We start from the raw sequence: 14,217 nt of genomic DNA on the forward strand, positions 1-14,217 counted from the left end.
TGAGTTGTAAGAGTTCTTTGTATATTCTTTACACAAGTTCCTTATCAGATATATGATTGTGAATATTTTCTCCCATCCTGTGGGTTATCTTTTCACTTTCTTGGTGGTTACTGCTGTGTATCTTGTAACCTACTTATCCTTCAAGGCATTATGTGTTCCACACTCTTCCAGTCTGAGTCAGTTTCTGCTCCTCTTTCCATAGCTTCCTGTTGCACTTCTATGTTATGGCAGTGAACAGAGTGTAAATGATGGGTTTGGGATTTGTCTTCCTAACCAGAAGGACCCATGTCTTACGAACCTTTGTATCTCCAGTGCCTAGGACGCTGCGTAACACAAAATGGAAACTCAATAATTGCTTGTTCACCTAAACTAAAATGAACTTTGAGTCTAAAAGAAATGTTTCAGGTCAATACTAACCCCAAAAAAGCCTCTAAAAAGGGGTGGGAGCCTTAATAGACTGTCAGAGAACCTGGGGGTAGGAAGGAAGCTGCAGTGTCTTATGCAGAAATGAGGCTCACAGTTTTTCTCAGAATTACCCCTTGCACTTACGCGTTCACCAGTTCTAGCTTTAGTTCTGTAGTTCCCATGACGACAGTGGTGCCTCTGGCTGCAGCCGCCTGTGGCCCCATGGCAGAATTCATGCAGTGTGGGGCCCAGTGCACCACGGGCTTCCTTGATTTGTTCTTTTTTGTTTGAGACAGGATGTCACTCTGTTGTCCGGCTGGAGCGCCAGTGGCGTGATCACAGCTCCACTGCAGCCTCAAGCTCTAGGGCTCGGGGGATGCTTGCACCTCAGCCTCCTGGGTAGCTGCGATTGCAGGCGTGTACCACCACAACCAGCTAATTTCTAATTTTTTGTGTGGACATGGGGTCTCCCTATCTTGCCCAGGCTGATTTCAAATGTTTGAGCTCAAGCGATCCACCTGCCTTGGCCTCCCTAAGTGTTGGGGCTACAGCTATGAGCCAGTGTGCATGGCCCTTTGATCTGTTCTGAGCAGCAGACACGAATTTATGCAACCAATCATTTATTTTACTCATTTTATTCATTTTGAAATATTTCTTTAAATTCTTTGGTGCTGTTTAAGGTGAGCACAAATCTAGTGAAGTCATACTAGGATAGCCATGCCATTTGTTCATGGAGGTGACCTCTGTACTCTGCAGCCCTATGACGCTGGTGCGGTATAAGGAATCCAAAGATTTTCTCTTCCTAACAAGATGTGGTTTTTTTGTTGTTTTTTGTTTGTTTGTTTGTTTGTTTGTTTTGAGATAGAGTCTCACTCTTTGCCCAGTCTAGAGTGCAGTGGTGCAATCTCTGCTCACTGCAACCTGCATCTCCTGGGTTCAAGCAAGTCTCGTGACTCAGCCTCCCAGGTAGCTGAGATTACAGGTGCATGCCACCATGCCCGGCTAATTTTTGTATTTTTAGTAGAGACAGGGTTTCACTATGTCGGCCTGGCTGGTGTCAAACTCCTGATCTCAAGAGATCCACCCACCTGGGCCTTCCAAAATGCTGGGATTACAGGCATGAGCCACTGCACCTGGCCCCTAATGAGATGTTTCTTATGGTAGTAGTTTTCTGTTGAGTTTTTAAAAATGATCTTTCTTATGATCCTTTCCTTATTTGTCCTAAACTTCTCTAAATTGAAGAGGTAGTTGAATGGATTATCTTCCATTTTTTGGAGTTGATTTTTTCGCAGTGATGCTCTAGATTCTGTCTCTTACATGTTTCCTGTTGTGGAGAATGCTGAGTGTCTTGTTTTGATTGGAAAATTACAGATGACACAAAGTAACAGTTAATTTTTGTAAAACGAGGATGAGGATTTAATTGTTAAATCCGTCATTCTCATGATTCCCTAGTTCTTGATCTTAAATTCTGATGGAAGTAAGCAAGAGAATAAAAATGAGACCTAAGAAAATTTTGTGTATTTCTGATGAGATTTGCGATTTGTACTTTTATTTCTTACTTGGCACTAAGGCAGCTAAAAAGCAAAACAAAACAAAAAAACAGAAAACTAGTTGACAGCCTAAGATGTTTGATTTACTTTCTCTTAGTGCAGCAAGGTGTGCTAAAATTAATTCATCTTAAAAGACTTACTGGTATCCCTGAATGGTGGGAAACACCCCCACCCTTGAAATATTCTTTTTCTTCATGAAACAAAAAGAACTCTGTAGTTTGAAAGACAAAGTTTGGCAAACATGCTGATTATACTACTGTATTGGAAAACACTTACTTTGATTGACTAGTTAAAAGCGTATAATAATGTGTTCAACTCTGGTGTTCAGCACATGTCTGTGAAGTTATAATAAAATCCTGCAATCTAGAGGTGGAGAGACCACGCAAGGACACTTGAGAAATTCTTCCCTGTCTTCCCCCAGGACTCCCCAGAGACAGCACTGCCTGGAGCCTGACCTTATTGAGGGCAGAGATCTTGTTTCATTAGTTATTGTTTCTTCTTTGCCAGGATACAAGCCTGGCACAGTATAGGTGCCCAAAAAAAGGTTTGATGGATAGAAGGATGGGGGAAGTGTTTGATTAGTCAGACTGACAGGTTAGGGTCAAAAGTCTCCAGGGGTACCAGTTACTGGCTGAAATGCTTAGATAAAGTATTTATACTCCTTAAACTTCAATTATTCTTTGTAAAATGGAAAATACTACTAAAACTTACTTCATTAGGGCATAGAATAGTAAACATTGAGTTATTACTAGTTATTTTTAAATTAAGCACATTTCCTGACTCCCCGTTCAGAACTTGACCACCTTATTCATGAACTTGCTATTAACTTGCTGTTAATGAACTCGATTAAACATGGTCAAGTTTATGGGTATATATATTATACACACACACATATATATATACATATATATATTTATAATCAGTACTGGCCTTCTGTATCTAAGAGGAATAGCAAGAAATTTAAAGAGACATTATTTGGACATTGATTTCTACTAACTCCACTGAATTAGATTCAGCCTTCACTTTTCGGGAAATGTACTGACACTGGGAAAGATGAAATGAAGAAGTTTTCCAGCGTGATGTTCTTGTCTTTGGAGCTTAGCCTTAGGTCTTTAGAACAGAAACAAGTCTGTAGTTATTAGTTACTGTATCTCATTTTCCAAAACACACATGTTTCTTTGTTACAGTCGTTTACAGATATTTTTGCATGCCACATTTTTGCTTTTGAGATTTCCCTGAATCACCAAATGACCACCCTTCAAGTTTCTAATGTATTAAAATTATCAGAAGATTCTTTGAGGACTAAATATGTCGATAAGGGTATTATTTTGAACAACGTGTAAAAGGTGAAGGCCAGCTGAAGAGGCCTTTTTGTCGTGAACAAAATAATAAACTGGAATCTGAGGACTGCATTGTCATGAATGGATTATTTGGCTACGGAAAGAAGTTATTTTTAGGCACAGCATCCCTATAAGCCCTGAAGCTATGTGTTTTACAAACTAGAAATTATGCACTAAATAAAAATTACCAGATGTCAGTCTCTGTATGGGCCAAATGGCAAACGTGAAGTGGTTCAGAGCCTGGAAGAAATGATGCTTATTTCTTTGCCATTCAGACTCAAAAGGGATAGCTGAGATAGAGTGCTGTTGAAAAAATTACAGTGTTTTCAGCTACCCAAAGATGTTATGAATTGTTATCTGAAAGGCTTTCATTCTTTCCCCTCATGGCTCTTTGTGTGTTTGTGGCATTACAAATGTAACCCATATATTTATTCTAATTATTTACGTTCTTTCTTGAGGCTCCTCTTGTCCTTTTAAAGGGTCAGCAGATAACTTATTTAAAGAATCAACCTGGACACAGTATTCTAACAAAGGTCCAATACAGAGCTAAATAAATAATTAGGAGTCAGGGTCAGACGCAGTGACTCACGCCTGTAATCCTAGCACTTTGGGAGGCCAGGGCGGGTGGATTACCTGGTGATGCATGCCTATAGTCTCAGCTACTCGGGAGGCTGAGGCAGGAGAATCGCTTGAACCCAGGACGCAGAGGTTACAGTGAACTGAGATTGCGCCACTGCATTCCAGCCTGGGTGACACAGTGAGACCCCTATCTCAAAAATAACTAAATAAATACATTTAAAATATACATATATATTATATATATATTTCGTGACTAATATCTTGCACATACCAGCACACCTCATTAATTTTCATGTAACCATCCAGTGGCTTCTCTTCTCTCCTCAGAAATTCGAGCTCAACTGGTAGAACAACAAAAATGCCTGGAGCAGCAAACGGAGATGCGAGTTCAGCTTCTCCAGGACCTGCAAGATTTCTTCCGGAAAAAAGCTGAAATTGAGACGGAATATTCCCGGAATCTAGAGAAATTAGCAGAAAGGTTCATGGCAAAAACGAGAAGCACTAAGGATCATCAACAATACAAGTAAGAGACTTGAATCTAATTCACCTTTCCAAGGGTGATATCCATCCTGCCTTTGCCACCTTTGTGGATTTTCGATTTTTCTATTTTTGTCTGAGTAGTGGTTGTAGAGCATATTCTCATAAATCAAAGCAGCCCTCTACATTTGTAATTTATGGGCATCAGTTTATCATTTCAAACTAGTGTAATCTGTTGACAGTTTTGTCTTTCCAATACATATATATTTATGGATAACTTTATATGCCAGAAGAGAAGGTATCTGTTTGTAAAATTCTTGATTATAGAAACCTGGGAGTTGTTATCTGCTATAGGTAGGATAGATTTAAAGTAGCTTTTTGTTCAAGCAAAGACCTCAGATTTTCTATTGTGAATTTATACGAAAATAAGCAGTAAGAATTGCTTGAGTTTAGTGCCCCCCTTCCTGCCCATCATGTTTATGGTCATTGTAATTGACACTGATTTAAAACAAAAGTTTTAAGGAAAATGCTATGAATGAGCATCAAGTAAGTTTAATTATAACTTATTTGCTTTAAAAATTACACATAAGATGTTCTGCTAATGAAATTTACCGTATGATTTAAATCCTGGGGACAGGGCTAGGCAGGGTGGCTCATACCTGTAATCCCAGCACTTTGGGAGGCCAAGGCAGGTGGATCACCTGAGGTCAGGAGTTCAAGACCAGCCTGACCAATATGGTGAAACCCCATCTGTACTAAAAATACAAAAATTAGCCAGGCATAGTGGCATGCATCTGTAATGCCAGCCACTCGGGAGGCTGAGGCAGGAGAATATCTTGAACCCGGGCAGCAGAGGTTGCAGTGAGCTGAGATTGCAACACTGCACTCCAGGCTGGGCAACAGAGTGAGACTCCATGTCAAAGGAAAAAAAAAAATCCCAGAACAAAGAAAGACAAGTAAGCAGATAACTCCAGTGAAATATTCAAGTGCTCCAACAGGGGAAGGCCGGGGAGACCCTGGACAGACCCAGTTGATATCTGTTCTGCATTGGAGGTGGGAAAGGGAAGGTCCTGAAAGAAGTGGCATCTAAGCAAAGACCTGAAGGACTAGTTGGTCAATAAAGGAGAGAAGAGGAGGATATTCCAGGCAAGGGAACCATCATGGGCAAGAGGCCGGCAGGGAATGTACCACGCCCGGCTAAGGGATGTACAGCAGGTTTGCAGAATAGAAGTAGTCCAGTGGGAGTGAGTAGGGAGGCGGTGAGCTACATGGCTGCAGGTGTGAATCAGAGCAGGTCCTGGGGGCCTGGGGATCTTCCTGGCCAGGCCTTCCATCCAGACCTTTTCCTGAGGGCACGAGAAGGAACACTGCAGGTAGAGAGAAGTTGACCTGTTTAGGAGATAGTAAAAAGACAGTGCAGGCTTTCATTTCTGTAAATACAGCAGGCCAGATAATCTGAAAAACATGTAAATCTGAAAACTCTCAGAAATGTTGGTTAACATATAATGGACATCCTTTTAAACATAAATTTCTAGGGGCCAAAAAAAGAGGGAACTGAAAACCTAAGTGGCAGTTGTATCTACCCTTTAATTTCACAGGGGGAGAGAAGATGAGGTCTGTGCCAAGTAAAGACTTGGAACTAAGAGCTTCCTTCCCACCAACCCCATTGCATTGCATCCCAGAACCAGAAGAGCTGCTATCTCAGTGAAATGGTTAAACAGAAAACCCTCTACCCACCTTCACGGGGCACAACAAGGAGACCTGGCTGCTCAGCCTGGGCTCCTGTTTGGAAGGGGCTGCGGAGAAGCATGCCTTTCTTTCACCATTGGCGTTGCAGTTCCATTCATTTTACACCTCTCCATGACCTTGGAGCCTGCATAAAAAAATGGGATGGGAACTATCCCTGGGATACTTGTGCAGAAGCAAACACAAAACTATTCTGGATAAGAAATACCTCTCTCTTTCTTTCTCTCTCTCTCTCTCTCTATTTTTCTCTCTCCTCTCTTTTCTCTCTTCTCCTTTTTCTTTCTCTCCCTTTCTCTCTCCTCTCTCTCTCTCTCTCTCCCCACGCACACAGTCTTTCGACTGTAACCTTTACTGTTGGTCCAGCATAAAAATAAATCTTAATGATGATCCCCAGGGTGAACAAATGTTATATGTACTTAACAGAGAGTGGGGCTGGGAAGCAGAGGCTGGAGCCAGTACTGTATTCACATTTATAGTAACTTAACTGTTTCTTTTTAAAAGCAGTTGTAATTAAGAAGACAGCCCATTCATCTATTCAGTAATTTTTTTTTTTTTTTTTTCCTGAGATGGAGTCTTGCTCTGTCACCCATGCTGGAGTACAGTGGTGCGATCTCGGCTCACTGCAACCTCCTCCTCCCAGGTTCAAGCAATTCTTCTGCCTCATCCTCCCGAGTAGTGGGATTACAATAGGTGCCCACGACCATGCATGGCTAATTTTTGTATTTTCACTAGAGACAGGGTTTTGCCATGTTGTCTAGGCTGGTCTTGAACTCCTGACCTCAAGAAATCTGCCTGCCTCAGCCTCCCAAAGTCCCGGGATGACAGGTGTGAGCCACCGTGCACAGCCCATTCAGTAAATATTTTTGAGTATCTTCTGTGTTTTGCATTTAGTAATCGGTGGCTGTGAAGGGAAAATATGGATGGGTCCATGTATCTTATCTGGCCCTATGGCAGATGGATGCATTTTTGTTTCTCCTGGTTTATTTGGTAGTTTTCTTTAAAAGGTAAGCAGTCTGAAATTTTCTTTAACTTGAGTAAGTTTATTATTGAATATGGGACTGAAGATAAGATGAATATGTCTGTGAAAAGGATAAAACAGGATTGGGAAAAAAAGTCAGCCAGGTTTGGGTTTGAATATTGGCTCCACTTTGTGACTCTGGTTAAGTTACTTAACCTCTCTGAGCCTTGGTGTCCTAACTTGTAAAATGAGGTTTTATGACCCTTAAGTGAGAAACGTGATAAAGTCTTTGATACGACTGATAACCAACCCAGGATATGCACTTGATATTCCTTCTCCTTTTCACCAAATGTTACATCTTTAGCATGATATCATTACCAATCATTTAAGCTATATTCTGGAGTCTAGTTCTTACTCAGTTTTGGGACACTTATTGTGTAGAACAATCTTTGGCCTAAAGATGCCACTGCATAGTGGAAAGACCAAGGCTTGGTTCAGCTTCCCTGGACTCAAAAAAGGCTCTCTCAGACACTAGCTTTGGTCTTTATCAAATCAGTATGCCTTGCTAAGCTTCCATTCTTTCACTGATAGAAAAGATACAAAGGGCCAGGTGTGGTGGCTCACATTTGTAATCCCAGCACTTTGGGAGGCTGAGGTAGGTGGATAACCTGAGGTCAGGAGTTCAAGACCAGCCTGACCAACATGGTGAAATCCTGTCTCTACTAAAAATACAAAAATTAGCCAGGCATGGTGGCAGGCACCTGTAATCCCAGCTACTTGGGAGGCTGAGCCAGGAGAATCGCTTGAACCCAGGAGGAAAAGGTTGCAGTGAGTCGAGATCACACCATTGCAGTCCAGCCTAGGCAACAAGAGTGAAACTCCATGTAACAAAATAAAAATAAAAATAAATAAAAAGAAGATACAAAGAATCTCTGCCTCAAATGGTAGTAATAAGGATTAAGTAGAGTTGATATCTGTAAAATCTTTATACCAGCCTCTGGATAAAATAGCTGACTTTATATAGCACTTACTGTATATACACGGCATTATTATAAGCATTTTAAAATAATATTAACTCCAGTGATTCTCATGAACAATCTTATAAGCACTGTTATTTTACCCATTCTACAAAGTGACTGAGGCACAGAGCAGTTAAGATCATTTGCCCAAGATCTCATAGCTAGTAAGGGGGAGTGCTGCAGGTGAACCTAGACAGTGCAGCTCAAGAGGCCATGATCTTGACATGGGTATTACTTTTCACAGTAAGTGCTCAGTAAATGATAGCTGTTACTGTTTTCAATATTACTACTACCGCTATTATTACTAAGGCAATAATAATTGTTTATGCAATGAGTGAAATAACACTTATTTAATGCTTACTATGGGGCAAGGCCCTGAGGATACGTTGAAGCATGAAATGTTCTGAAAGAATGTGTGGGTTACTTCAGCAGAGAAGATCTACATGAAGGTTAATAGAAATAAGGTAACATTTACCTTATTATATGGGGCTGGGTAGATAGAAACTCTCAATAGAAAAATTCCAATTACCTGCTATAGAACCACTGCTCTTTGCCTGATGGTGTTAAGAAAAAAGGGAGATGGCAGGATAGAGGGTATAATTCTTCAGGTGTGCCAGTGGGGAGAATGGGAGGCTGCCCTCACAGGTGCCAAGTGCTAGGAGCCTAAATCAGGCCTTCTTCCCCTGTGTGCATTCCTGCTTCCATTGTCTGCTTTCATTTTCTTCTAGAGAGGGCACTGACTTAATGCAGTATTAAATCCTGAATCTGGCCAGGCGCGGTGGCTCAAGCCTGTAATCCCAGCACTTTGGGAGGCTGAGACGGGCGGATCACGAGGTCAGGAGATCGAGACCATCCTGGCTAACCCGGTGAAACCCCGTCTCTACTAAAAAATACAAAAAACTAGCCGGGCGAGGTGGCGGGCGCCTGTAGTCCCAGCTACTCGGGAGGCTGAGGCAGGAGAATGGCGTAAACCCAGGAGGCGGAGCTTGCAGTGAGCTGAGATCCGGCCACTGTACTCCAGCCTGGGCGACAGAGCGAGACTCCGTCTCAATAAATAAATAAATACATAAATACATAAATACATAAATCCTGAATCTGAGAGACGCCATGGCAGAAAGACCCAACTTCATCATTTCTTTCCTAACTTAATTAACATTCAGAGTCACAAATGATCATAAATAATAGGAGAATAACACGTCTGATTAAAGGGTGCTTTTGTTCCTGTGTTAGCATAAGGATTCTCTGCCATTTTGCCATTTTATAGTTACTTTTTAAAGAAAAAATAAACAAAAAAAATTCTTTTCTTTTTTTTTTTGTTTTTGAGACAGACTTTTGCCGTGTTTCCCAGGCTGAAGTGCAGTGGCACAATCTTGGCTCACTGCAACTTCCACCTCCTAGGTTCAAGCAATTCTTGTGCTTCAGCCTCCCAAGTAGCTGGGATTACATGTGCCCACTACCACGCCCAGCTAATTTTTGTATTTTTAGTAGAGACAGGGTTTCGCCATGTTGCCCAGGCTGGTCTCGAACTCCCAGTCTTAGGCAGTCCGCCCACCTCGGCCTCCCAAAGTGTTAGGATTACAGGCGTGAACCACCACGCCCGGCTGCAAACATTTTTTAAAAAGTACTTTTTCTTAAGCCGTATCATCGCAGTTGCTCACTGTTTTTGTTGAGTTACTCTTTAAGATTTTTAAACAGTTTTCTTTTGCTGTTTATATTAACTTTTAGCTTTATTTTATAGACTAAAACAAGGAGCAGTTATGAATCTGAAACAGTTTAATGGGTTTCAACAGGACATGTGACAAGTCATAAGCCAGCAAACTTCATGGTTCTCTTCATGAGCCTTGAGACAATGCAATAAAGTTCTGATTCCCAGGAACAGTTTTTGGGAGACTGGAGGTTATGTATCAGGGGATTAATAAATAACCCTCGAATTTATGTTCCATGCAACGCATAACTAGCCAAATTTCTTTTCCAGCAACAGACTGAACATTCAAAGCAGACTTTGTATGCCGTGGCAAAACCACAGTCTGTCTGAGACAGTAGTCAATAGATTTTTATGTAAACGTAAATCACTTTATTCAATGGAGTGTGTAAAGCTGAGGGCCTGCCTAAGCACTGTGTGTGTTAGGGTCCCATAGTCCTTGTCAGGAATATAGGTTTTCACCAGTGTTCTTGGTCCAGGTTTTTCCTTCCAAACCTGGACAATTGCTGGCTCTGTGCTGTCCACAGGCTGGAAGGCTGTTCTACTGGCTGATAAGTATCCCGGTCTGAGAAATGCTCAGAGCAGGAAGCACAGCGACAGTATCCATCTGTTGTGGCTCCTTAGTTTGCCTTGGTGACTTCACTCATCTGATTGGGACAGCTTTGAAATGGATGGTAATTCTGTGTTTCTTCACTTCTTAGGAAAGACCAGAACCTGTTGTCTCCAGTGAACTGCTGGTATTTGCTCCTGAACCAAGTAAGGAGAGAAAGCAAAGACCATGCAACCTTGAGTGACATCTATCTGAACAATGTGATTATGCGGTTCATGCAGATAAGTGAGGATTCTACCAGGATGTTTAAAAAGGTACACTCCATAAATCCTGCCATAGTGTGCTTTCCAGTAACTGCCTTGCCTATAACCAGGACTGAGAAGGGTGTCTGAAAAATTAGGTGAATGAATCCTTTAGAGACACAGAATAAACGGTTAAAAATTAGATGAATGGATGTTTTAAAGACATGGAATAAAGAATTAAAAATCAGGCTGGGCGCGGTGGCTCATGCCTGTAGTCACAGCATTTTGGGAGGCCAAGGTGGGTGGATCACGAGGTCAAGAGATTGAGACCATCCTGGCCAACATAATGAAACCCCGTCTCTACTAAAAACACAAAAATTAGCTGGGCGTGGTAGCGCATGCCTGTAGTCCCAGCTACTTGAGAGGCTGAGGCAGGAGAATCGCTTGAACCCGGGAGGCGGAGGTTGCAGTGAACTGAGATCGCACCACTGCCCTCCAATCTGGGTGGCAGAGTGAGACTCCAACTAAAAAAAAAAAAAAAAAAAAAAAAGTTAAATTGGATGAATGAATCTTTTAAAAATACAGAAGAAAAAGTTAGGTATAGGGCATACGTATAGAGTTTTAAGTCGGTGAATCTACGAGCTAAACAATGTGAGCAAAAATTTTGAAATAAGATGTTCCTGCAAATTGCTCCTCTGCCCAGGAACGGACTACCTGTACTCATGAAAAATCAGGCCAGAGGGTAAATGCCTTGAATTCTTTGTTTGGGGCTCACACATGGTGAGAAACTTGTAAAGAACAAGATTATTACATGTACTACTCTCTTGAGAAGATGCTAGCACAGTCTTTCTTAGTCTCACCAGACCAGCAGCAGAGGCTGTGAGAGAGCGAGATGAAGAAAATTTCACAGGGCACAGAAAACTCCATCCCTTACACACCAGCAAGCTTCCTCCTTCCCAAGTCCATTAAAAAACAAGAACTGGACTTTGAAGTTTTCTTATCATTGTTACTAATCTCAGCCAACTCTCAGCAGTTTTTTTGTTGTGTAGACATTTTTGCTGAGCACAAATAATAAAATGGGACCGTTTCCTGTGTAGAGAGTGCAGCTACTTGCCCAGTACAACTAGCGTTCAGTTTTTATGCTTGTAAGATGAGAGTTTCCCCACCCCCTCAGCTTTGTATGAGGAATGTTGATGCCTGTACCTATACCTGTACCTCTATTCAATAAGTAATTATTAGTTTCAGAAAGTAGCGGGGAGAAAAACTACCCTGTAGATTAATATTTATGTTTCAAAGAGTCTCCTTAAAACAAAGACATAGTGTTAAGCAGGCCAGCTGGAAAATTTCTTAGTCATGTTTGATGTATCCACATTAGATTTGATTTCTGACCTAGAAAGGGAATTTAGCAAGCTCTAAGTCACCTTATGCTCCATTAAATAGAAAAAAAAAAATTCAAACGAAGGAGAAACTTTGAAAATTGAAACTAAGGAGCATATAATTTAAGAACAGATAGAGAAATATCCTATGCATCTTAAATAGTAGAGTTTTTAAAAAGTAATTTAGACAGAGCCGTGAAAGTGAAATAATATTCTTGTACATGAGCTCTTTATGCAGAGACCTCATTTGGTTTAGCAGGTTTTTCTGAGCATCTCTTATGGGCAGGAGACTACGATGACAGGTGTTGAAAAGGCTGCAAAGATGAAGAAAAACTAGTCCTGGTGCTCAAGAGGTCACAGTTTATCCAAATTTGTATGGCACTATATAATGCTTCTTATTGAGACAGGGCCTCTAGGACCAGTACCTCTACTGAGTTCATTTATTAATCCATTCAACAAAGCATCTTTAAAATGCCTGGCTAGGGGAGCAGAGCTAAAAGACATGTCCCTGCCTGCAAGGAGCTCATTATAGTAATTAACAGTTACCATGCTAAACGGAACTGGAAGGCTGGAGATCTTAACTCTACCTAGGGAATGAGGAAATTCTTCACAGCTAGGGGAACACTTGAAGTGAGACTTGTAGGAGAAGGAGGCATTCATCAAACGGAAGGACAAAGAGCTATTCCAGGAAAGGAGAACATGAGCATGTTCCGGGAAAGGAAAGAGTTTGATATGATTGGACCAGGGATCGTATGGGAGTGGGTGATGGGATGTGAAATTAGAAAGGATGGTCATTAAGAAGGGACTTTGTATGTCTTGCTAAAATGTGAGGATGTGTATTTTGTAAGTCAAAGTCAAGGGCTTGATAAAGTGGATAGAAACCTAGGGCTAAGAGTCAAACAGATTCGGATTTGAATTCCAGCCCTTCTGCGTACTTGCTTTGTGATCTTGGGAGATCATTCCAGAGATTCAAGAGCAGGCTGTCCATTCTTGAGGGAGCAAGAAAGGCAAAATTGGGCAGAGGGAGAGGCTGCACCTGTGAGTGCTCTGGGGCTGGCATGGCCTTTGGAGTGATCTCATATCCAGGCAAGGAGTCCTGGCCTTTGTTTTGGGGAGGGATTAAGTAATCTTGGAGTGAGGCAGCTCCCATTGGTGGACGGTAATTCCCAGAGAGGGATCAGCTGTGAGTTTCAGCAGCTAGCAGCCAGTATTCCCAGTAGTTGGAGGAATGAGTCACTGGCTCTTGAGGAATGGCCTGGAGAATGCACAGTAGACACACACACACACACACACACACACACACACACACACCCTGGAGAATGCACAGTAGACACACACACACACACACACACACACACACACACACACCCGCACACACATGCAGAGAGAGAGACAGAGACAAAAACAGATATGCCTGCTTGCTTGCTACTAGAAGTTCTCTTCTTATCCAGACTTTCTGGTTCTCAAAGAATTTCATCCTTGGAAACTGCCTATTTACAGTGGATTCCTGGTTACTTTGGCATTTAGTAGGGGGAATGCTCCATGCTTCCTGAACAGCTTTTTCATTCCTAAACATTGCTGACCACGTGGAAGGGTAACAAGTCATTACAATTGCAGGTGGGAAGTTCTGCCTTCCTCGAGCGAGTATAGCACACTACGCACCTCACCTTCCCATCAGTGTTATTGCCGGAAGAGGAAAGAATAAGAGAGGCAAAGGGCACAAAGGAGAGATCAGAGTTTATAGAGGAGTAAGATCAACGCCTAGGACACATTTGTCATCTGAAAGAATAAAAAGCCAGAATCTATATCTACCAAGTCCAAAGAATTCCAGGTCCCTTTAGATTAGAAAGCAAGACTAGTCTTTTCTGCCTTTTTTTTTTTTTTTGGTACCCGTTTATGCCTGAGGTTGCAATTTTTTAAATTTTTACAGTTAGAACTTGGTGATGACCTTGACCAGTAAGATACAAATTACTCCCATATGCTTAGTGTTCCAATAGTGGAACACTAGGCATAAATGGTTTTTAATCACCAATCTTCCTCTTTTTTAGCTCTTCTTCCATTGTTATGGTTCTAGGTCAGAAGCCTATTTTCTATCAAAATGGAAAGAAATTATTAGCATGAATCTGAAGCAGCCTTTAGAACTGCTGTGGAGTCATTAGTGAGCATAATGCTTGTTTTCCTTGGGAGAAGATTTTGAGACGTCCTCATGTTTCAATAATATCCCCATGTCTATATGGACCTCCAAATCAATACTGTGTATCTGATAGTTTTGG

The 14,217-nt window shown here is 41.5% G+C and overlaps 1 protein-coding gene across 2 annotated transcripts in view; it reads left to right on the forward strand.

The window, feature by feature from the left end:
* SRGAP1 (SLIT-ROBO Rho GTPase activating protein 1) overlaps positions 1-14,217 on the forward strand; it is a 312,702-nt gene that overhangs the window by 141,809 nt on the left and 156,676 nt on the right. For both annotated transcript variants that reach the window (XM_025402923.1, XM_025402924.1), the window contains exons 2-3: positions 4,202-4,397; positions 10,478-10,640. In XM_025402923.1, coding sequence (XP_025258708.1) covers positions 4,202-4,397; positions 10,478-10,640 — 359 coding nt within the window. The remainder of the gene's footprint in view (positions 1-4,201; positions 4,398-10,477; positions 10,641-14,217) is intronic.

The sequence above is a fragment of the Theropithecus gelada genome, chromosome 11, assembly GCF_003255815.1.
Source record: "Theropithecus gelada isolate Dixy chromosome 11, Tgel_1.0, whole genome shotgun sequence".
Classification (NCBI taxonomy): domain Eukaryota; kingdom Metazoa; phylum Chordata; class Mammalia; order Primates; family Cercopithecidae; genus Theropithecus; species Theropithecus gelada.